A 24,733-nucleotide genomic window follows, 5' to 3' on the forward strand; every position below is an offset into this window, starting at 1 on the left:
CAGTGAAAACTTGATTTGGGTTACTGTCCTGTGCAAATTTGAACTAACATTTTCTACAGAGTATTAGAGTAAGGCAAGAAAAGTCATGAATGTGTAGAGAGTCAATAAACAGCGTTTTTGTTCAATTTTCATCCTTTCTTCACTAATGAAGTGCACAGAGATACGACAGACTTCCTCTGGCAAAAGACAAGAGTAGTTCAAATTTTTAAACTGAGCAAACATTGCTGCTTTATTAGTCAAACAGTCATATTTCCAGCTGACACACACCACTCAAATCTAAACAGTACACGCACTTACACAGACAAAACATGCAGAGAAACACAATCACACATACACACTCTCATATATAATCAAAACCCCCAGAAAACACAAAACACACTGACTGGGCTTTATTTTTTTTCCCCCACTACTGTTCAAAAGTTTGGATTAGTTCGATTTTTTTTTTAGGAAATTAATACTTTGAAATGACAACAATGAAATAGATTATTTTAAATAGATTTCTATTTCAAATAAATGCTGGAAAAAAATCAGAAAATCCTTAAAAAAATGCATTACCTTTTCCGACACCGTTTTCAACACTGATATTAATAATAAATGCTTCTTGAGCACCAAATCAGCATATGGAATGATTTCTGAACAATCATGTGACACTGAAAACTGGAAAAACGAACATTGAAAATTCAGCTTTTCCATCGCAAAAAAAAAATATTTTAAAATATAGTCAGATTCAAAATTAAATATATAAAAAAATCTATTTTAAATTGCAATAATTTTTCATAATATTACTGCATTACAATAATGCAATATTGTCAAACTAATAAATAAAGAATTGGTAAGCCGCCAAATGTTTGAACAGTATGAGTGCATACAGTGTATAATTTATCATAGTGAACAAAAAATAAAATCATTTGTTTTTGTTTTTTTGAGCAAAAGCTACATGTCGACTTTACATTTTAGAATACTGGCAGCTAAAAGTTCTCGAAAAAATGACAAATAAATATTGTGCATCCATGTCTGCTATGATTGATCTATTTTTGGATCTTAAGGAGTAAGTAAGAAGTTCAGATACAGTACAGCACAAAATTCTAGGCATGCGTCTGTGAACTTTTTCACCACCAGAGGGTGCAAGAGCGAAACCACCAGGTCTCTGATGGAAACAGTGCAAACTCCTCAAGAACCTGGACATAGCTGTGTCCTGCAATGGATATGTTTAGGATATATTTTATACAAATCGATTCTACTTACTGCTTGATGTCCAATCAGGAATCATCATACACCATCAATACTGCATCACACAGTCTCTAAAAACAAAACAAGAACAATGAAACGAGAACATCAAAATTATATTTAATGAGTAAGAAAGGTTAAAGGAGAACTGCGATCAGAGTAGAAAATGAAAAGACTGAGGATAAAGGAGAAGGTTTAAAGGCTGAGGTGGCATGTAGGTGCTTAAAGGATCAGTTGGCATGAAACTCTTAAAGCATTTGTTTTGTCAAATCCATCTGGATAGTAATGATATGCAGTACACATGCAGTAGAAGTCCTCAGAAGTGCATGGCAAGGGTTAATATAGGCTCAGTGGGCACCAAGACCACATGATCTGTGTAAATGAAGAAAATCCCCATATAGAAGGTTTAAAGGCTGAGGTGGCATGTAGATGCTTAAAGGATCAGACTTCATGCAGCACAAGTCCAACATAAGAAAGAAACAGGAAGCTTGACGACCTCAGCAGAAACTGAGCAAGACATCTCTGTCTGGGAGTCACTGTGTTAAAAAAAAAGAAGTCACAAATGGTTTGGAGATGAACATAACTGGGGTCTGAATATCGATCAGAAAAAGCACCAAAACCACATGAAAAATTCACAGTGGGATTGAAGGTTTTGGAAATTTAGCTTTACTCTTTGTTCTCTTTTTTTTTTTCAAAATTCAAATCTTATTTTTTTTTGCCTTGAATCTTTTTTTTTGTGTCTTACTCTTCTATTTTTTTCTGTTGCTCTTTTTAAAACACTTCTCAGTTCATTAAGCAAAGGTGTAATTTTCTAGCATTAGCTGGGAGTCTGTAAGACCCCCAAAGGGGCTTGAATGCCATACGGTCATATCTGAAGGATTCTGGGGCCATTTGTCTTGGAGCGTTTTTCTGTGTCTTGTTTTGTAACTTAGCATTCAAAGGTTGTTCAGGAGGTCTTCTTGTTATATGCGCAACTGGGTCTGTGTGTGAATGTTTCGCCCAAGTTAGCGGCCAACACTGATGTTGCAGGTCTTGCAGCTGGGGTCTTTCTTTGCATTCACAGTTGACAAGCTCATCAACTGGTGGCCACTGATCTGAGAGACAGTCCCCTGTGCCAACGGCACCGGCTCGGTATAAATCAGCTCCAGAATCACATCCTGCGCATGCTGAAACACCACCCGCCCATCCTCCCCGCAGACACGTGTCAGAAAGCGGTTGTTCGTCACATCCAGCTCCGGAAGGCGATCTCTGCAGTAAAGGTCTCCGTGCGAGCCCCGAGGAGCCAGGACGAGGATAACATAATGATAGGCGGTGTACATGCAGTAGAAGTCGCCAAAGTAGAGGCGCGTATCAGGAGTGAACAGAACCTCGGCGGGTATCTGGAAGCGGAAACGGCCGTATGGAGAATCCTGTGCCGGCTGACCGGTGTTAAATTCAGTGTTGCAGCTGAAGAAGATCCCTTCCACTTTACCACTGAGAGGTGAACCGTGACTACCGCTGTTATCCTTCACCGAGGGCATCATTCGACCACCGAGAATATCTCTGTGAGAAGAAAAAAAAAAGACATTTCTAAATTTCCTCATTTACAGTCATTGTGTTATTACACTACTGTAGTCAATTCGATTTTTAGTTTTTGAAAAGTTTCTTATGCTCATTAAGAAAAAAATATTTTCTGTATTAAAAAAAACAGTGTGAAATATTACTACAATTTTCTATATGATTTATTGATTTGCTTAAGAAACCCTTTTTACTATTAATATTAAAAGTAATTGTGCTGCAATTTTTTGATATACATATCTTTTGTAACATTATAAACATCTTCACTGTCACCTGTAAATTATGAATTTTAAAGACTCTCTGCTGGTAAAAGTATGAATTTCTTCATGATATCACAAAATCCATGATTGAATAAAAACTTTCTAAAGCCAGGAGTGCATTTGGTACATTTTATTCTTACATTAAAGAGAAAATATAAATGCAGTTCGTGAAGACAAGAGAGTAAACCCAGCTAATTAAAGAGGAAATTATTCCACAAGAGGGAGCTGTTTGCTTTCTAATGCCCATCTGAATCTCAGCAGTAAAGAATGATTGTCGCTATCTTCCTCAACCAGCATTACTTTCCCATCCTCTTTCATTTTACTGAGGTTATTTTTCGGAGTCACCTGCAGTGTTGGAAGTATTCCTCATGCTGATTCCGGTAAAAGACGGAGAACTTGAGCATCCTGCCAGCAATGACTTCAGCCTTCTGCAACAGCTGCGTCAAATGCACTGAGGAATAATCTAGAAAATTGAAGGAAATGTTTTTATTTGTAATCGATTTTCTTCAGTCTTAACCACAAAAAAGCTGATCAGCAGCACAACATTTAAAAGACCCAAGTCTTCCTTCCTTTTGATATTTAGTTATTTTAACAATTCTTGTGTATATTTCTATGTGATTTTACATTGTATCCTCTCGTATAATGCCAATATAAAGCACTTTTAATTACCTTTGTGTATCAAATGTGCTGTACAGTCTTGTCTTTATTTTTTATCTGTATGTGTGTGTGTTTGGATGATTTACCCGCTGTACAAAATTCAACAATGTCACTCCATTCTGATACGGCGTAGTCTCCATCGGTCTGTTTGGATGCTATTTGCACAGCAACTGTGTATTCTGTCCGTGGACTCAGGAACCAATGGCCTCGCACTGTCATGGGCAACGGGACTGCCTTAGCAACAAGCTTCGTAGGCACATCCTAAAGACAGAGAGTCATTAAGGAATGAATTTACTAATGAATGACATTTAATGAATTTAATGTTTTTTACGATGATGAACAGAACAAAATTTAGTAATTTAGAAATTACTCCCTTATGGTGTTTCAAACCCGTAAGACCTTTGTTCACCTTTGGAACGCAAATTAAGATAATTTTGATGAAATCAAAACCATCTGACCAGAAATGCAGTAAATTCATCATTTAAACAGGATGTGACATCAGTAGCTCAACTTCAGTTTTGTGACGCTACGAGAATATTTTTTTACGCAAAGAAAACGAAAATAATAATTTACTTATTTGGTCTTCTGCCATTTTAGAGAGTTTCACAATGCATACACATGCTTTCTCCTGGGTGTAAACAACTGCAGAATACATTTATGAGTGTGCTTTCCCTCCGAATGTAAACAAAGATGATTACGTTAAAAATACATTAAAAACATGAGTAAGCACTGGGCTGTGATACTATCCAAAATGGCAGAAGACGTAACTCAGGGGAGAAGAATGGTTGAGGAAATGATGTTATTTTTGTTTTCTTTGGACAAAAAAAGTATTATCATAGCATCACAAAACTGAAGTTGAGCTACTGATGTCACATACTGTTTTACCACGTATTTACTAAGTTTCTGGACCAGAATAATTTCAGTTGTGTTGCTGTGTATGGAGTGTAGGATTGCTCTCCAACTTCATCAATATCTTAATTTGTGTTCAAAAGATGGGTGAGCAAAAGAAGGTGAGCAATTAATGATATCATTTTCATTTTGGGATGAACTAACCCTTTAAAACGCTAAAAATAGGTCTATATTATTACAAACTATTAGAAACTTTGAAACCCCAGGAGGTACTCAAGACTAGGCAGAATAATTAACATAATTTGTGAACTGAATCACTGAGTACCTTGTGTTTAAATTTATTGGAGTTCTTGTTCTCCTTCTTGTTAAGGTCAATGAAGTAATGTGTGATCTTCTCTGTGGTGTGAGGGTCCATATCCCAGCAGATCTTAAAGGAGTCGCAGGTAATGTTGCTGATCCTGATGTTGCGAGCAATGGGTAACTCCATTCCTACCACTCCAGGATCCTCAGCCTTGCCTGAGAGAAAAAGAAAGCACATTGTCTAAAGTCTTTTGCTTTGTTTATGTTTTCTCTATCAACACTGCTACGCTGACCCACATACACAATCGCGCAGAGTTAGAAAATGTGCTTTGTTGGCTACAGTGTGGGCACTGTGTTATCTTAGTGTCCAAAATGCACACCAGGAATGTGGGATTCCTGAATGGCACACACACACAAGAGACACAGTGAACATTGAACTGCCTCTTTAAACCATGAATAGGGTCATGATAAAGCTTTACTGTACAATAAGCACCCTCAGCTCACTGTTCACCAAACACTGAGCCCTTTCTACCCTAAACTAAATTCTTTACTACTGCTGGCATATTCCTCTGGAAAGAAATTACTCTAATATAGGCTTAAGAATATTACTGAAAAATCGGCACAAAAGATCCATGTTTATTAGAGGATAAATATCTGAATATGAATGAATTACCACTAAATGAATTTCTGAACACTGGTTATACTAACGTTCAAAAGTGTGGACATATTGATAAATAAATTACAATAATCTCAATTACTGCTTTACTAAAATAATGTACTCAGTTTAAAATTTCTGTTAAATGCTATTCTTTTTAACTTTATTATTCACAGGATCCTGTAAAAATGTAGCAGTCTCCATAAAATAGTAAGCGAATGTTTTAAACTTTCATAATAATAAGAAATGTATACTGAGCGTTAATAAAATTATTTCTGAAAGATTATGTGAAAACGAAGATTGGAGTAACAGAGAAAAGCCAGCTTTGCCATCACAGAAATAAATTATATCTGAAAAAAATTCCATATCAAAATAGAAAACAAATATTACATTCTAATAATGTTTTACAAGATTGCTATTTTTTTTGTATTTTTGATACAGAACCCCTATTCTTTATTCTTAAAGCTTGTTTTTGAATAAAAAAATATACCAAATGTAATAGTGAGAATTAACAAAAAAATAAGAAAGTCAAAATTGTGAGAAATCATATTGTGTCACAACTATGGGAAATAGTTTGGATTATAACAAATAAAACATTTAACGTAAGAAAGACATAAAGTCCTAATTTGTCACACTGTGCTATAAAAAGCAATATTTTTTAGATCAAAAGTCATAATTATAAAAAATAAAGTAACAATTACAAGAAATAAAGTTATGAAATATAAAGCGATAAAAAGAAAGAAGACAAATGTACAAGTAAACAGCTTATTGAAAAATAGTAGTACTCACAACATTCAGATAGAGTTAGATATGCTCCTGTACTACACTAGCCCTCCCACAACACTGGCTCTGGATGAAGAAGCCCTCCGAACCCCGCCTCTGCTAACAGCCTCTCGTACACAAACAACAGATGTCTGTTTATCAACTTCTGCTTTTTTCTGACATATTCTCACTAGAGAATCTGTTTTTCTTCACGCTTTAAGAAACTCGTTTGATGCTGCGTACGTTTCAACATGCATGAACATTTGTATTTCCAGCAAATTTTGATGTAATCGTATCAAAGCTTTGGTCAAAAAAACTAGTAAAGCAAGTCTGTATAAATGAGATTACTTTATTTGTACCTAAAAACAAACGCTAAACCAGCAGTATTCATCTCTCTACAAAAGTGCCAGCTTCAAAAAAACACACCCACAGGTCTTCCGACATGCTTTAACAAAGACTGCAGTTTCCATGGAAACAAATCAAGGCCATTAATCAATGTAGCATAATTTAAAGTGGAAGATGGGCAGAAGCTTTACATGCACAATGATCAGCACTTAAGTTTTAAGATCAACAAAAGTCAGAGCTGTCGGATGAGAAATTATTTTCATAGTCTCTAGCTGTTACATATAATTCAAATAGATTTTTTTTTCTCAGAAAAGCTGACAGATAAAACCTTTTTTTTATCATGCATCACTGTTGAAAGGTTTGAGAAACAGTTCCTCATATAAATGCAGCTTTAAGACTGAACCAACTACAAAGTTTTATATATATATATATATATATATATATATATATATATATATATATATATATATATATATATATATATATATATATAGGTAATGTGAGATTTAAAAGATGTTGGAGAGCACAGACAGAGAACTACCTGCTGAATCATGAGAGACTAAGAGACAAAATAGAAAAAGAGTGGAGCGCCGAGTTCTTTATCGACTCTAATAATGGCTAAAAGCCTCCCGTGGGAACAGAGTCCATTTAAAGCCACGCATACGCAGAAGAATCAACAGAAACATCAGACATTTCAAATAAATCTTTCACCAAACTCCATTCTAAATATCTCCTTCACAAACACCTAAACAACCAAGAATATCCATCAGGGGAGCAGCTGGTGTGAGAAGCTTTCCCACAAAACTGCAGTATTACATAACAAAGAAAAAACTGAAATGTCCAGACTGTACAGAGTCTACAGACTGCAAATCAAATCAAAGAAAAACCACGCACTCACAAATCCAAAACCACAGTGAGGTCTTTATGTGGGCAATCAGCACCGCAGCATGTGACTACAAAACAATGCTTTTCTCCTGTATGAACTCCAATACAGAGTGAGATTGCAGGTTGACACTGTAAAAGTCTCTAAATTGTGGCAGAATGCTAGTTTAGCAGGGTTTAGAGTTTGTTTGATGAGCTCTGGATCCACTCCAAAATGCACACAGAATTGCAAATTAATATACACGCTTGTGATTTTCAGAACAAGCTATGTATGGCAGTACATTTAACAGTTTTCAGTCCCAGGCTAATTTATTCCTAATTACAAATTATGGTGTCATTTATTTATTAATATTTTTTATTGACTTTTCTTATAATCCCAAAAACAAGTGTCTTGTATAGTCTGAAACTTTATATATGAAAAATTATGAAAGCAATAGCATAGTTATAGTAAAAATCTAAGATATATGCATATATCTATATATTGAGCATTGATAACTCTTGACTATAACAATGTCTTTCTTTTTTATTTATATTATTAATAATAATCAATAGAAATTAAGATTGTTTTCTGAATATTTATATATTTTCTGACTTATTTTATATGGCAGGCTTTATAGTTTTTATGATGCAAAAGTGACAGAAGCTGCCACCAAACTAACACAAACAAGCTTGGTTATTAATTATTATTATAATAAATATCTTTCTACACTACATAACTGTAATATAAACCTAAAAGGACTTTAATGTTAATCTAAAGTAAACCATTTACAAAAATGACCACAAAAGCCTGCTATTCTTTATGCAATTTTATTTACCTAAGAAGAGTAAAAAAATCAAATCAAATGATATTTCTACGTAATTCTCTTGGCATCGGAGCTCCAAATGTGTATGAGACAATTTGCTCTGAGCATAAGCTGGTTCTCTATGCCTGCAATAAAGACAACACGTTTACTTTGCAATTAAGTTTTGCCGAGATGAGCTGCAGAGCTCACAACGAGTGCCGTGCACATAATAAAATGGTACAGCAGGCCGCAGTTTTCTAGTTTATGAGCTCCTCTAGGGGAGGGAAAACGAACTTAAGTCAAGCCTCAAGCAACACATAATCATTACAGCACTTAATCATACAGAATGAAATATTTGAATTTAATTAGGGATGATTTTACAAGCAGTCTACCTGTTAATTAAGCATATGCTTTCTGTAATTCAATATCAATTAAAAACAGGCGTCATTCCTTAGCTGGGGATGTGATGTTTCCTTTCTTTTTAAACAATTGTTCAGATAGTGTAATGTTAGTTAATTCTCTTATATTTCACTAATCTCTAATCTGGACCTGTATATACTCATTCCCCTTGCTCAAGGGCACAGAAAGTTTACAGTTCACTGGTTGCCTCTTACTGGGATCAAATCTACTGCTTCACTACAAATCCAGGTCCTTACTAGAAAGGCTCAGTCCAACATTTTACACCATTTATGTTATTTGTGCAACATTTCTCTAAATATATTTGGTCGGGTGTTACAGGCTGCAGTCCCAAGCGATTGCCAAGGTTGCTCAAAATCCTGTATGGAACAGATTCAGGTTTCTAGCTAATCTGATTTAGGTATTTACACCAGCACTCAGCTGATTGTTTAGCATTAGCCAATACTAGCAGTTTCAATCGGCACTTTAATCAGTTCTTAGATAAAGAATAATCCAAAACATCATATTGCAAAGATCTTAAATAAGGGTGTTTAAAAGCAGATAAAGCTGTGTCTGGTTAGGACAGGTGAACAGAGGAGAAGTCTGGTCCGTGTTTAGACAGAATGTTTTCCTTCGTGTCTGAGAAGCACACTCGTGCTAACTAATTAGAGAGTTCAATTAGTACCTCAAAAACAGTGCATTATGCACTCCCTCAGTTTGTTGCAATTAAGCAAAATGAAACGAGCGCTGATGTGTAAATGTGGTAACTCAAAGAGATAAGAGGCACTGTGCTGCCAGCACAGTAATCTATTCAGGCTAATTAATGCTGATTCAAATACATTCATGTAGGGAAGATAAAAAAAACTCTGCCTCCCTCTCAAAAACCTGGTGAGTCATTGTGCTAGCCTTAGAGGAACGCTGCATTCTTCTGAAGCTTGCCAAATTGTGTATATGCGGTTTGTTGCATCGGTCATTATTAAAGAGAATGACAGGTTTTGACATTTTTAAGTATACGCTCATGATGATGGTTGCAAGGCTTATTAAAAAGACAAAGGTGACTCAGCCACTTAAAATGGATGTGCATTTATAGGCCTGCAGTTCCATTCAAACAAATGAGATGGAAACAGGTGAAAGGCAAACACTGAATCCTCAAGTAAGTCTCTATATGATGCCTGTATGCCTTCAAAAGCCACAGCAGGTTCCTCCCAATGTGTGTCCTGCTCACTGTGTGTTTGTACGTGTGTGTGTGTGTGTAAGCACCTGACTTCACCTTCTGCCACGAACATGAAGCTGTTAAAAATGTCTGATGCTCCTTTCATATTGTGAGATATATTGTACAATCCAATACACAAAATATAGGAAAAAACAAAAAGCAAACATTAATTAATTAATTAATAAACAGTAATTTGTGTGTATTGTATGAAGCATTAACTTGAGCATAAATATACTTAAATATGTTGATACATTTCAACAGTGTATATAGTATAGTATATTGTCAATACACAAATCTTAACATGAAATATAACATTGCAAAATATGAGTGTTATAGTCTGATATATAGAAGCTCTGTCACTGTCGAACAGCCTCACCACCTGTCACATCAGCATCCTTGAATGCATTAATGCAATTGAAATTACTGTGATTATTTTATTTTGACATACATATTATTTTATATACTGGTTTCTATATTGGTTTCAGCTTGACTGACCGCATGGCAACTAAAACGAGACTGCAAAAGAAAAGGTAGCTGACTGCAAGAGGGTAGTGTCCATGGTGCTGAAACCAAAACCTCGCACAGACAGCAGAGATTTCACATCAGATACCACAGCCAGCACACACAAAGGCAGCCTGCCATGTCTTATATTCCGCTTTTCATGAATGTGACAGGCGATTTTCTTTCTACAGCAATGAATAATCCCGTTGTGCTTTTGTCTTTAAGCGCTAAATACATTTTAAATAAACATGGTCCTTTAAAAAAAATTGGTAACAGGCTCGGATAAACCTGTCAAGTTTACAGTCACTCTGCTTCTTACCGTCTCTCTCGCACAGCTGGAGCGACTCCAGGCTCACGTTCTTGATCATGCCCTCGCGCGGGCTTAAAGGGCTCGCGACCCCGTGTGCCAAACTCGCCGCCTCCATGTCTGCAGAGGCGCTTGGATATCTTTGGAAATCTTCTTCAGCTTCGGCTTTGAAACCAAACAAGGTGGGTCTTGTGCTGAGTCGCCTTGATTCCTCTCTTTCTCTCTCTCTCTTTCTCTCTCTCTCTCCCTCTATCTCTCTTTCCCTTGGCGTTGTGGTGGAAACCGCGTCAACGGGTCGTCATCACCACACTGCTGGACATAGGTACAAGGACAGAAGCATGTAAGGGATGTTATTTTATTCTAGTGGCTCACAAAAATTGATGTAGTTGTCCTCATGTTGAGAAGACAGAAATGTGTCTGAGTTCCCTCGCTCTGACGAACGCCACAAGTGTTTTCGCTCTGAGGAGAAACGGATTAACGCGAATGAACGGACGAACGGCGCGTTCAGTGATGGGTTATGTAACGAGATTACGGTCTCTACGCTACCGTTAACACTCAATTTCAGCAGTCTCTATGTGTACCCCCTGTACCTCTAATCCCGCCTCTGAGCGAAAGACTACTTATTCCACCATCCATCTCACTGACGTCACTTCAAGCGGTCGAGCTCATGTCCTTATTTGGTACCGAATCAGCCGCTGCATGAACAGGGTGGGGATATTGATTCATCCCAGTGATTCGAATCTTTTGAATTCGTGCACCAAAAGATTCGTTCAGATTCCTTCACTGGTTCGTTCATTCAGAATACTTTCATTTCAGATAAGAGTAAATGATTCCATTCCATAAAAACACAGAGTATCACTCACGACTGATACCACTTCTATGAGCGTATATCTGATTCAAATATTGGTTTCTAAAGTGTGTATTATCATTAATAATTTACGTCAGTACAAGCGTGTTATGAGTAAATCGATATTCACTCATATCCGTAGGCCTAATTCTTGAATCGCGACTGAAAGCTTCTTAAAATGCTTGTGTATGTTTTAATCAGTCATTCTTACATAGTCATAATAGAAAAATATGACCCACTGCAGTTAAGCACGTGATCAAGTTATTCACTGATTAGATTCGTGCAAAAACCCAGAACTATTTTTGATTATCATTAGGCGGATTCACAATTTTGTTAAAACTGTACAAACTGATGGATTACTTAGCCCGCTTGTGGGAAAGTGTTTGGGGTGGGGCATATAATTATTAAATGTTAATTAAAAGATATGCTCGTTTCCCAGTGGCAGTCCTGTGGGCTAGAAATTAACGTTAGGTTTGGTCTTTTGCATTAAATCAGATTTAGATAAAAATCAAAGGTTACGATTAATTAATTTTTTCCCCTCAAGGCTTCTAGGAAATTTGCATTTCTTATTGATGTACAATAATCTAGCTGGAAATAAAGCAAATGGCGCCCCCTACCGTGTACAAATCCAAATAGAAGGTACACATAACAGATATTGCAGTCATTTAATATGACAGCCAAAATGCAGAGTCACACTTTCTACCAGAATCCTTCACTTTTAACATTAAAAGTCTGCATGCAAATGATTCAAACTCAAACTACTCCAACACAATATAGAATATGCATCATTTTTCCTTCATGCACCACATCTTCTGTCTTCAGTTTCAATAGCTAAGGGTTGTTTATGTCTCATGGCACTAAATTAGCTAGTTCAAAAATAGTACAGCTTGGCAGTTCAAAGCTTTGTTGCTTGTTAATTACTCACTTTTATTTTTTCATTGCCGTCTCTCTCATCATGCTGACAGCTTCACCCTCCCTGGTCTCTCTCTTTTTCTCTCACACACACATACACACTGTGGTTTCCGCATTTAGGCGCAGATGTACATTGATATGCAAAACACACCATAAAATCACACATAATTACCCATGTCTTTGCTATTACTTTCAAAAGAGAAGGGCCTGTGTGTCCTTTGAGATGTGTAAAGTGGATAGTGATTTTTTTGGTTTCACAGTGCCACTGTAGATTATCCTCAATCCTAAATGTGCTCTTACGATCTTAATTTGCCCAGTTAGTCTCATTTTATCTGGATTCATCAGATAACGAGCACATTTTCAAACCATTTGAACTCACTCTTTTGTGATTTTTTTTTGTGCGTGTACCTAAATAAATTGTAGATTAATCTCGTTATTGTTGAATTACTTTATAATACGTTATATAAAACAAACATGATTTGGCTTGCAAACATTTTTATTTTCTAGAACAAAACCACAAACCAGTGGCAAACAATTCAAATATTTTTTTGTTCTTTAACTTTTACTTTAAATCTCTTTTTTGTTATTTCAGAGAGGAAAACTCTGGCATCACTCAAAATCACAGGCAGCAAATGGCTTCTGTCCATTTTAAGAGACAATGATTTGGTTTTACAGAACATTCCTACAAGGCAAAAACGAACATTGTTCCCTTTGTCAAAGATTTAAATGTGATACAAACATGTCACATCCAAAACAAAACATTTCTCCCACAATGCTCCACTCCAGGAGGAAGCAAAATTAGAATGACCAAACAACACAGTTGTTCCCTCAGGAAAGACAAAAAAAAAAATGACATTTCAAACAGTGAAGTTATTTCAGATGAAGGGTGAATATAACACAATGAACATGATTTAACAACAAAACAATATGAACCTTGATCACAAACACAGCTCAGTAACCAAACTCTGGTTCCACAGAGGTGAGGAATTTTATCTCCGTACTATGCATCTCTGAAAACGTTTTATTTTGCATGTAAATCTTATGAGATTTTCACTTTAGACCTACAATCACGTAGTTAATAATATCACTGAGCAATAATACAAGAGTACCACAAGCATTCTGTGCAATACTGTCATTATTTTCGTTCCATAAAAAAAACTAAACCCTAATAAACCAAATAGAAGATGCAAGGTTTCTTATGTATTTACCAAATGGTTGTTTCAGAAAAACTCTTTCAATGCATTATACATTCTTCTTAGTATGCTGTACCATGAATATACTACAAATCTGATGTAAGTGTAAACAAATTAAAGACCAGCTAACACTGTGAACGCTTCTATTGATATACACGGCCAGGTCCAAAACAACAAAAAAGAAATTGCTGGTCCAAAATTCCTACACTTATCAACAGTAGCCCTTGAGTTTAATTTATGGCTTTGAGCTACGAGTAAAGTAAAAGTACAAATGCACATACATACCTGAAAAACACCTGGCAGATACATAACGTTTGCACTTATGAAGGAAACATATACCATTATACTGTACATGCCAACATCAAACTTTCAACAAACACCCCATTTAGACTAGAAAAGTACCAAATGCAGCTTAAATAGGATGTCTGTGTTACACGCAAAATGTAAATGTAATTAAACAGTTTTTTGCTAAACAAATCACTGGACTTTTACGAATAATATTTCTAAACTTATTCCTTCAGAAAAGACTTCTTTTACACAGAAAATGGCCGACATCTGTTTGAGATGACACGTTCTGACAAATCAGACCACAGATTAAACGATAAAAAAAAAAAAAGTAAAAAACAAAAACAATAAAAAAAGTAAACTGATAATGCCTTAAAAGATTAACATAAAATATGAGAACATAATGAAACTACAAAATAAAATAGATTTAAAATATGACAATACCACAATGACCGATGAGTAATTAAACTGAACAAGAATATAACAGTCTGGTAAACAACATCAGCATCAGCTGGTTGACCTTTGTGTATGATCTGGAAATACCTGCTAAATAAATGCACGTGTTTGGCTTTGTTACCGGACAGTCCGACGTTACAAAAGACAGACACTGCATACAACCTACCGGGCGAAAACAGCAGAGTTTAAAGATTAAAGTGCTAAACACCAATACTGAAGCGCTCTTGCTAACAGTACGGTTAGTTTTTAACTCTGTGCTTTGCCTGTTCACCCAGAGTAAATGCAAGACAAAATGAATGGCACATTCCCTTGACAATAATGAATAAATTCCCTTTCCACATATTTTATTCACAAAAAGCAAAACTAATAAACCTCTCCCCACATTCTATAGATCTGAGAGAACCTGCATCGCTTCATGCCTTTCTGTATCAATCAGTCTAGTCCAGTATGAAGTGGTTTGTGGTCCACATTCCCACAGGTGAGAGATCACCAGCAACCACTGACGCTCGCCATGTCTGAGTGGAATTGGCTCGAGAGACGACCGCTGGCCCCGCCTTCCAGGAAGGAGGAGCGAATGTTGGGCGTGTCAAAGAGCTTTCTCCTGCTCTTATTCAGCTCTGAGGAGACATTTAAATATCATCAGTAAACATGTGAGCTTTCTTCCTAAGAAAGTCTCTCTTCCTACAGGCAGACGTATTTTTAGGAAAAATTTTAACTAAACTGGAACTTTAATTTTATATTGGAACAATCTTCATAGGTAAATACTGTTTTAACAGTCATACACAAGTAAGTGACGACAGCATATTTAAGTGATGTCTAAGTAGGCTGCTCACTAAGTTCAGAGTAAAGATATAGTTAATAGTAGTATATAGATAACAGAATTCCAATTTTATATGGTCATCTTGGAAAAAATTGCTTATTTTACAAAGCAGTGAGTTCACATCCTATTTTGGTTTATCTTTTTTTTTTCTGATGATCTGTAGTTTAGATATAAACACAAAGCATACTGACCTGAGATCGCCAGTAACATTTTCCGGCGAGCACCAAATGTTGTGATTCCCAGTTCCTTTAGGTCTGAATCCGTCAGTGTGACAAATGTTTGCAGATCAATCTATTAGACCATAACACAGACATACAAAAATATAAATGAACATTTACAAAATCATCCACTAATCCACATATTTCCTATTCAAACGAATTCCTTTCTTACAGATTAATAATATGCAATTAAAAAAATACAAAAAATAAAATAATTTTAAATGAATAATAATATTTAAATCACATTTTTATGCAACAATATGGCAATAAGTAAAAATCAATATCTGCCTTAATATATTTTACCAAAACATTTTACTATAAAACATGAACATTTGATTGCAGATGCATCCAAATCTAAATTAATTCTTTGAATAATAAAATGAATGAATTACCTCCTGCTGCTGAAAGATATCTGTGTATTTGCCAAGACCGAGTTTGCTGAACAGCTCAGGGAGATCTGTTCCTTTGAGAGATGAACTGAGAGAGCAGCCATTGCTGCTAGACATAGAGATACTGTCCATATAATTACTGCTGCTGAGATACTGCTCACCTACTGACCCAAACACACAGATAAAGTGAAACTCTGAACTAGTGAGAAGGCAGTAAATTTGTTACTTTACATTTAGAAGAAAGGAGTACAAAATCTTTACTCGTACAATATTTGTTCTTGAGTCTCTTCGGGCTTCTGACAGCAGGGGAAAATTCTGTATTTCCTGGCAGTCCGTTTCCATTGATGTTAACGTTCCCATTCAAATCCCCCCAATTATCAGATTCGGTGTCGTTACCCAAATCCTCCTGATTCCCAGAGTGTGAGACAGAGAAATGAGAATCCTGAAACCACATACACAAAAAGCAGCTTTCATATAAACTAAATTAGATATGAGCTGCATCGGTTTGTACCTCATAAGTAGTGCTTATGCTAGGTTTATATGGCCCATGGTGTGCCCTGCGCAGCTCTTTCATGCTCTCAGCTGGCATGGATTTAGAGAAACCCAAACCACTCCAGGTATTTGTGGGGGTCCGAATCTCTGTCACAACGGGCTTCTTCAGCATAGCTGTGCAAAAACAACACAACTGTTTAAACACAGCCTAACTAGTAATATCATATATGTTAAATTAAGAGATAAAGACTTGGCTCACCTTTAGTGGCCAGTAGCTTCTTTTTCTCATAGTCAAAAGCCTCAAAAACATTGATACACAATCACAGTGGGAATATGTTTTAGTTTGTGTACACTTGTATGCGAGTGCAGTGTGTGTATATATGTATATATACCTGCATATGTGGTGCAAGTCGTCTTTCTGCAGCTCTTTCACTTCCTGGTGCTCTTTTGTCAGCTACTGGATTCTCACAATCAGAATCTCCTAACACACGATCAACACTGTGCGCACACACACACGCACACACACAAAAACACACAAAGAAAATTTAAAAAGCACTTTACAGCTGCAGTGTAACCTTACATTAAAATAAATTGTCATGATGTAAGGACATTTTATGATTAAACGCATACTGAAGAAGTGAGTTCTTGGTTCTCTGCAGAAGTTCCGCTGTTTGTCGTTTTCCTGATGACACGGCGCAAGAGGCCAGCATCTGCTTCAGCTCATTCCCATTGGCTGAGTGAGATGGGCTTCTGGGCATGCCCACTTCAACAAATGTATCCGAGCCTGTTACAAAGATAAATAGTGGAAAGACAGTAAAATGCATCAATACTGAGTCACAGTGAATTAGGGTTGCAGAAAATGTCATTGCACGCTGACTTTACTGTGCCAACTATGCAGTTTGATAGAGGAGGGATAATGGTGTGGGGATGTTTCTCAGGGGTTGGGCTAGGCCCCTCAATGTTAGTGAGGGAAAAAACGATTTTGACAATGTTAAGCTTCCAATTTACTGGGAACAATTTGGGAAGGCCATGACTGTGCATAACTGTGCCCTAAACTATTGGATGAAGGAATAGCTTGAATGGGCCACACAGAGCCCTGACCTCAACCCCTTCAAACACCTGGAACAGGGATTGTGAACCAGAATGTCCTGTGCCTAACCTATTGGATTATGTACTGGATGAATAAGCCACATTTTCCACAGAAACACTCTTAAATCTTGTGGAAGGCCTTCCCAGAAAAGTGGAAGCTGTTATTGTAAGGCCCTAGGATTTATGTGATACAGAAAACAAGGACGGAATCCATTTATAAATCAGAATTTTACTGTATAATGAGGAATGTCCGAGATTTTATTAAATTTTAAATGAATAAATCAAAAATATGTCAGTACACAAAGTCAAAATGCAATATAGACTAGTGTTGGTGAATATTAAGAATATGAAGTACTATTTAAATATTAATCCTGCATGTTCTGACTGCGTGTCTCTGTGTGAATGAATGGCACAGATGCACGGTTTCGTTTGCTACAGACATACTGAAGCATGCATGACACTTGTGTTTTCAGCCTCTGCCACCTCAGTACATTAGTATATAAACATAATCTCTAGAACTGCTCTGAAAGTCATTTCGTGAGCATTTTTACCATTTATTTTGAGAAAAAATATAATCATATAATATAAACGAGAATCTTGTAGGTCTTCACAACAACCTGGCAAAGTAGTAGTTTGATTTAACTTAAAGAAACTGTGACATAAATATATTATTTAATGTAACTATATTACTACTAATAATAAAATAATAAAAATAATATTTAAACAAACATTATTTTTAAGGAATATTTATCAGAAAGATTATTTACCAGAATTTATTTACTACAAAAATGTAAATACGCAAAACACATATTTCAAAAAAAAAAAAAAAAGTTTTTTTAAAAAGAAATTAATTTATTTTGATTATTAAACTATTAAAATAGAATCCAGACAATGTAAAATGTATTTCTGTTCGACTTTGAACAAATTGCTGTTAAACTGTGTAAATTAATTAATCAGACATTCTTTTTGTTAAATAACATTTTATTTAACCATTAAAAAAAAAGCAGAATTTGGAAAAAACTTAATAGGTCTCCCAGGGCCCTATTATAACTGCAATGGGGAGACCTACTCTATTATTAATATCTATGTATTTAGAATGTGATGTTGTTAAAGTATCTGTTGGTGCAATGGTCAGGTGTGCCAATATTTGTGTCCATGTCCATGTTTGTGTTTTCTACCTTCATCTGCAGATTTATTGGAAATGGATTCTGATTGGGAGTGTCCAATAACTTCCTGGGATGCGTCACGGTGGGCAGAGTTCAACGACACAGAGGAGATTCGGCTGTACACAGAACTGGCAAGCTGCAAGATTCAGCAGAAATACAAGGGACGAATAATGAGTTTAAAACAATAATTTTGACCAAAAATACTTATTTAAAAAGGCAGCACATTTTAATCTTTAGAGCCTAAAAACGTGCACAGTGTGGAAACGTTTATGAAGTTTCTCACATGTCCGTTTAGATGTTCTGCACTGGCTGGTTTGTGTATTGGTGCGAGTCCAGGTGGAGGGGACGGTGTGTGAGCGTGCGCTTGACTCTGGACCCCAGAGAGCAGAAGACCACCAAGAGTCGACTGAGACACTGACTGCAGCATCAGGTCTGTGGAAAACCCTGGGCCAGGGACAGAGAGAGGGTTATGTAACACGCACGCACGCACACACACACACACACACACACACACACACACACACATTTCAGAACAATGGTATTTAGCTAAGTCATGTTAAAAAAAAATCAGTCAGTTCCAGTCAGGCTTATTATAAGTAACCACAATATATGTGGTTGAAAAGAGCACACACTCACCTGCTGTGTTAGCTGCTGAACTGAGTGCACTGGCCCATAGTGAAGCTGTGTGACCAGTAGCATGTGAATGTGTGTGAGCAGGTGCATGTGAGGGTGTATGAATGTGCTGAGAGTTGCTCACTGCTCCGTTCTGAATGTTTAACACAGAGCCATGACCATTAAGAATACAGTTTGGGTTCGACGAACCATTAGGAATAGGGCTGACAGGCGACCTTAGAAGACCAGCTGATGAAAGAGAGAGAAATCAAAGAGTGTTATTCTTGGAAACTAAAACACCAAAAGCATTAGCAATTATTTTCTTTATTTTTTTGCATAATGTGTATACAATTCAGTTATTTATTTATAGCATTCTAATACAGAGCATAATATATATTACTAATATACTAATACTAGTATATTATTAGTATAGTAATACTAATATTTTTAGTATTACTAATTTAGTTAATATTTAATAATTTAGATAATCTTTTTTTAGGTTTTTGTTTACACACAAATCCATCTATAAATCTATTTGAATTTTCATTTATGTATCATATCTTGTTTTCATATAAAGTTATTTAAAGTGTTTTTTTAACCTTTTTATCTAGTTACCTAGATAAAAAGATTGCTAGGATTTGAAACAAAGCTCAGAACTGTTAACTTTTAGTCACTATTATGGCACAAATCCTTAATGTAACTGTAAATATGCACAATTTGTGCATGAGAACAAGGCCTGAGTTTTGAGAACAACAGAGGGGACTGTTTTAAGTCACATTAATACTGTGTGAGTGAATGTGGAACACAGGCAAACACAAATACACACACACACACAGCTGTAGCTAATTATGGATCTGCTTGGCAGCGTGAGTTGTAATCTACTAACACAGACAGTAGTAATTATAGTGACTGCAGAGCTAAAGCAGGAATGTGTATGCTGTATTGATATAAACAGGCTTTGCTTAGAATACACATTCAAGGAATTACTTTTAGATCATAAATGTAACTTACTCAACCCATAAAATACATCTAAAAAAAAATAGCTAAATGTACAACTACGTTACCCAGAGTGCTTAGACTCAGTCCAGCTGAAGCCAGGGTGTCCAGTCCAATGGAGCCAATCAGGGGAGGGGAGGCGGGAGCATGTTCGTTAACAGCCACGTGGTTGATGGGAGGCGGCACACAGCTGGACTCTAGTGCCAACAGGATCCGGCGTACCTCATATATACTCCCAGCATTTCTTTCCACACTCTTCACTACCACAGACTGAGAAAGAGACCTTTAGTCAGTGACCAAGGCTAAATGTACCTCATATACACAAAAGAGCTGCGTATTTATTACCTTGCTGGGCTGCTTTGGTTTGGGTTTAATGCTGATGAAGACATCCAGCTGCTCCATAAGTGTAGTGACGACTTGAGATGCCACCTCCATTTCCTCCTTAATGTCAAACAGCAGCACCAATGGGAGACAGTCCTAAAATATACAGTTACATATAAAGCCAATTCCCAAATACATAATTTATGTTATAAACCCAAAACCATCTTAATAACACAGATTTTCCTTAAAGGCATGTTCCAGATTCAGTAGTTTCAGTGTTTTTTTTATTTAATATTATCTATGTTTAGATTTTTAATATACCATTATTAATTAATATTATATTTATTATGTTTAATATATTTTATTTAAATGAATATTACAAAATCTTAAGACCAGGGAAAATATTACAAGTATTCATATTTCACGGTGGATTGTAACCAGGTTGTAAGTACTGCATCAAAATGCAAAAAGAAGAAACAAAAAAAACTGAAAAGGAAATTTATGGAAAACTGCATTTAAATTCAAACAGGCTGTTCATTGGCTGATGAAAAGACCATAGCCTTAAAAAGTTAAAGTCTGCACAAAAATATGGCTTTCATGTCATGGTTCTTCAGGCAGTAACACTGTCATGATTTCCTGATGGTAAAGACAAAATGTCTTTCTGTCTCTGAGTGTGACAGGATTGTTGAGGCACACAAGCAAGTGCTCTCAGAACACGCCATCACTGCCGAAGTTAAACCCAGTAAAACATTCATTTCACAATTCCTTAAAGATCCTGAGAGTGTTGAAACAAAAAAAAGAAAGTTGTAGAACCAAAAAAGGAGAAAATGCAGGATGGTCCAAAAGAGCAACCTTATTCTCCTGGAAAAAGTCCTTCATTAGGCTATTGTTGGTGAACTGCAGTGACCCAAGAGCCAGTACTCAGTCGAGAAGGATGCCCCTGAAACATGTCCACATACTCCACCTCTGTTTGACGCCCCACACAACCTGAAGATCCATTATCCCATTGTAACACTGGTCTTGATGGAGCCTCCTCCAAGTGACGTTGTAGATAACATCTTCAGTGGGATCTCTTTGTTGTCTCAGGAACACTGGAAGCCATCAGAACTATACGGGCAAAATTTTTCTCATCAGAGAATAAAACTTTGCAATGTCCCAAGGTTGGTGCTCTCTCGCTAATTACAAATGGACAAGTTTGCATCATGGGAGGAGACGTGGACTTCAAAGATGTTCCCTGTTCTTGAAACCCTTCCCTCACAGATGCTGTTTTATGGTTAAGTGAGGGCCTTCATTTGGGTCAAGGATCAGCCTGTGTCTTCATGGTCGGCCTGTCAGATCCTCAGGCAAAGAGCAGGAGAGGATCTACAACTTAACTGACTTACTGAGTTTAGTGATGGCATGTTGTGAGTGGAGCTCAACAATCCTGCCACACTCAAACTGAATTTAACCGAAGCTGAAGTAAAAAATAAATAAATAAATAAAATATATATATATATGAGATTTAAAAAGAAGCTTACATGGAAATTGAAAATTTGCCCAGGTTAACTAAATGTAATAACTTTAAACTAAAATACAACAATTTTTTTTTTTATAAAAATCTTTTTATTGAAAAAATATTAAAACTTTAACTAAAATGAAAACTAAATATAAAATTAAATAATCGTATATGAATAATGCTAAAATAAAATGCTGATTAATCTGCTAGTCACATACTTATTGATTTTGAAAATATGTAATTTTGCACATATGTCTATTATGAGACCTCTAAGATTAAATTATAGTCTGTAGTGGCAGTGTGGCTAAAGCTACATTTCCTGTTTTGAAAAAACAAGAGCAGAGGAGAAGAATAGGTTTGGCATGTGTGTCTTGAAATCCCTCTGGTCGGCACGTTGCTAAAGCCTCAAGGTCTTCAGCCAGACCAGCATGAGTCTCATCATCTGTCAGTACTTACAGAGTCTCTCATCCAAACATCTCTCTCAATTTCATCTTTCAACATAACATGTGTTCTGTTTCACAGATTGGCCACAAACATGGAGAGAGATAGTAAATTAAAGAGCATAAGAGACAAACTGTTGCCATACCATTAGCTGCTGTCTAGCCGCACATACAGCATCAATGCTGCCCTGTATGTAGACAGCTGAGGGGCTAGTGTGTGTGTTGAGCTCGGGGAAGTGTATGTGGGCTCCAGTGAGCTGGGAGATGTTCTTGACGTTGGCTCCGTTGCAGCCCAGAAAAAAGTTGTGGTGTTGCAGCGCGATGTCCAGTTGTGTGCTGACCAGCACTGAGCTGGCCAAAGACCCAGCGAGGTGCTCCAATAACAAAGCCGTACCACGCTGAAACACACACAAATATGTTAGCGCACACTTGATATAGATCTGCAGTTGCAAAAACACACAGAGCGATGCCAGCATGTGAGCTTACGCATACACACACACTAATAAAACCATCACCCATCTCCTGTAATGTCTTGCATTATGTGGTGGAGGCTGCTGTTTTGGTTTAATTTCTGGCAGCTCTACCCAAAAACTAAATCTCTCCATTTCATGAAATGACCTAGTTTCAGTACGTCTGCAACTCAGGAGCTCCACTCATTTCATATCTGCTAATGAATGCCACTTCAGTAGCAAGTTTTGATTGTTTTTGGGTCAAATACAAGCACTTTAGAGACTACTTTTAATTGAAAAAATATTTTTGATGAACATCATATTAAAATGTCTTGAAAACTTTTTACCAAGCATTTATAATTAATTCTTTCATTTAAAATGGTCTCAGTAAGTTTTAAAATAATTTTTAAACATTATTGCTAACTAAAAGTGATAGCAAAGACTTAAATTCTTGTTAAATTATATATTGTATATTATTACTTATATATTATATCATTCTTTTGAATGATTGAAAATTATTTAAAAATATGAATCCACAGAAACATTAAATACTGATGATAATAATAATAATAATAATAATAATAATAATAATGCTTCAAATCAGCATATTAGAATGATTTCTGAAGGATCACATGACACTTAAGACTCAATTAATAACTTATAAAAATCAGATATAAAATATATTAAAATACATGAGTTTTTATTTTAATATTTAAATAAATGTTAATATTTTTATTTTAATATTTTTCATTTTAATAATTTGAACTAAAAATGTTTTCATTATGTAATCATACAGTATATGCGTAGGTCACTGCTTAATGCAAGTAATCATGTATAATATTACATTTATACAAATGATAAAATAAATTAAATAAAGAGCTAAATAATGCTAATAAAAACAACATTCCCCAACAAACCAGTTATTTCATTAGAAGTATTCATGTATAAGTCTATCACTTCTTGCCTCACCTTAACACCACTGGCATTGTTCTGGTTGCCACGGATGATGGCGGTGTTGCCATAGAGACGGGAGGGAGGTTTAAAGGAGATGGAGATGTTGTAAGTGTGGGAGATATGCTGAACTACAGGAGAGCTACAGTCCACATGCTGCACCAAACCACTGCATTCAAACATCAGCATCAACGGCAATAGCTCCTACACAGAAGATGTGGAAAAATTATGATTTTGAGGAAAAACAACACACGGGTAAATGACAGCATAGAGCAAATAATGATTACATTTCAATCACTAGGGTGCAGCACATAAAGCTCCTAATCTACGGTTGGCTCCTGGACCACAAGGGGGAGCTAGTGGAAAATTGTATTTTAGGCATCTTCCAGCATTAAGGTTAAGAATTAAATAGCCTAATATATAGGTTTGCAAATATATATTTCAGTATTTTCTAAGTGTATCTTTTGCCTTTATATTGCTCAGAAGAAGGTTCTCATTAAAATTAAAATTTTTCTTAAGGTTTTAAATTCAATACTCTAATAGGTTATGTAGTAGTGTAGAAAGTAGTACACTCACAAATAAAAGACCATTATTTAATATTGAGGACATATTTTTATAATATGATCTTTGCTACAAAGGTCATTTATACTTGAAAATATACAGTGTAGCAAGAGAAACTGATTACATGTTATCTGAATTATGTAAACAGATTAAATAAATGAAGTACTCGTAATTTGATTAAATTACCTTTTAAAGTACTATTAATCAGACTACAGTTTTTTTATTGATTACGTGTTCACACAATAGCAATGAATTATTCATAATTCATAATTCCACTTTTCCATCTTTTAAACGCTCCTTTCTAAAACAGCCACTTATATACAGTTTAAAGCACAGGTAAACACGTTC

At 35.9% G+C, this 24,733-nt stretch overlaps 2 protein-coding genes across 6 annotated transcripts in view; both read right to left on the reverse strand.

Moving 5' to 3' along the window:
• Positions 1-1,330: 1,330 nt before the first annotated feature.
• On the reverse strand, positions 1,331-11,352 carry phyhipla (phytanoyl-CoA 2-hydroxylase interacting protein-like a). 2 transcript variants are annotated; one of them, XM_043262283.1, is made up of 5 exons: positions 10,706-11,352; positions 4,876-5,066; positions 3,788-3,962; positions 3,390-3,507; positions 1,331-2,769 (listed from the first exon to the last, which is right to left on the reverse strand). In XM_043262283.1, exons 1-5 carry the CDS (start codon positions 10,809-10,811, stop codon positions 2,232-2,234), a joined length of 1,128 nt encoding a protein of 375 aa, XP_043118218.1. In that variant the 5' UTR covers positions 10,812-11,352; the 3' UTR covers positions 1,331-2,231. The 2 variants fall into 2 exon arrangements, with proteins under 2 accessions (XP_043118218.1, XP_043118219.1); XM_043262284.1 differs by lacking the exon at positions 10,706-11,352 and adding an exon at positions 6,295-6,319.
• A 1,584-nt stretch (positions 11,353-12,936) lies between these two features.
• Positions 12,937-24,733, reverse strand: part of bicc1a (BicC family RNA binding protein 1a) — a 30,084-nt gene continuing 18,287 nt past the window's right edge. Inside the window, exons 7-21 of one of the 4 annotated variants that reach the window (XM_043263688.1) lie at positions 23,843-24,028; positions 22,571-22,822; positions 20,514-20,645; positions 20,237-20,438; positions 19,197-19,421; positions 18,844-19,004; positions 18,573-18,696; positions 16,936-17,089; positions 16,698-16,803; positions 16,565-16,604; positions 16,325-16,479; positions 16,081-16,219; positions 15,817-15,977; positions 15,398-15,497; positions 12,937-15,003 (exon numbers count right to left, since the gene is read on the reverse strand). In XM_043263688.1, the coding sequence (XP_043119623.1) occupies positions 14,873-15,003; positions 15,398-15,497; positions 15,817-15,977; positions 16,081-16,219; positions 16,325-16,479; positions 16,565-16,604; positions 16,698-16,803; positions 16,936-17,089; positions 18,573-18,696; positions 18,844-19,004; positions 19,197-19,421; positions 20,237-20,438; positions 20,514-20,645; positions 22,571-22,822; positions 23,843-24,028 (2,268 nt within the window). In that variant the 3' untranslated portion in view covers positions 12,937-14,872. Of the gene's footprint in view, positions 15,004-15,397; positions 15,498-15,816; positions 15,978-16,080; positions 16,256-16,324; positions 16,480-16,564; positions 16,605-16,697; positions 16,804-16,935; positions 17,090-18,572; positions 18,697-18,843; positions 19,005-19,196; positions 19,422-20,236; positions 20,439-20,513; positions 20,646-22,570; positions 22,823-23,842; positions 24,029-24,733 lie in introns of all 4 variants that reach the window. The other 3 variants (XM_043263687.1, XM_043263686.1, XM_043263689.1) reach the window with 3 other exon arrangements.

This window comes from Puntigrus tetrazona, chromosome 17 (assembly GCF_018831695.1).
Source record: "Puntigrus tetrazona isolate hp1 chromosome 17, ASM1883169v1, whole genome shotgun sequence".
NCBI classification, from domain to species: domain Eukaryota; kingdom Metazoa; phylum Chordata; class Actinopteri; order Cypriniformes; family Cyprinidae; genus Puntigrus; species Puntigrus tetrazona.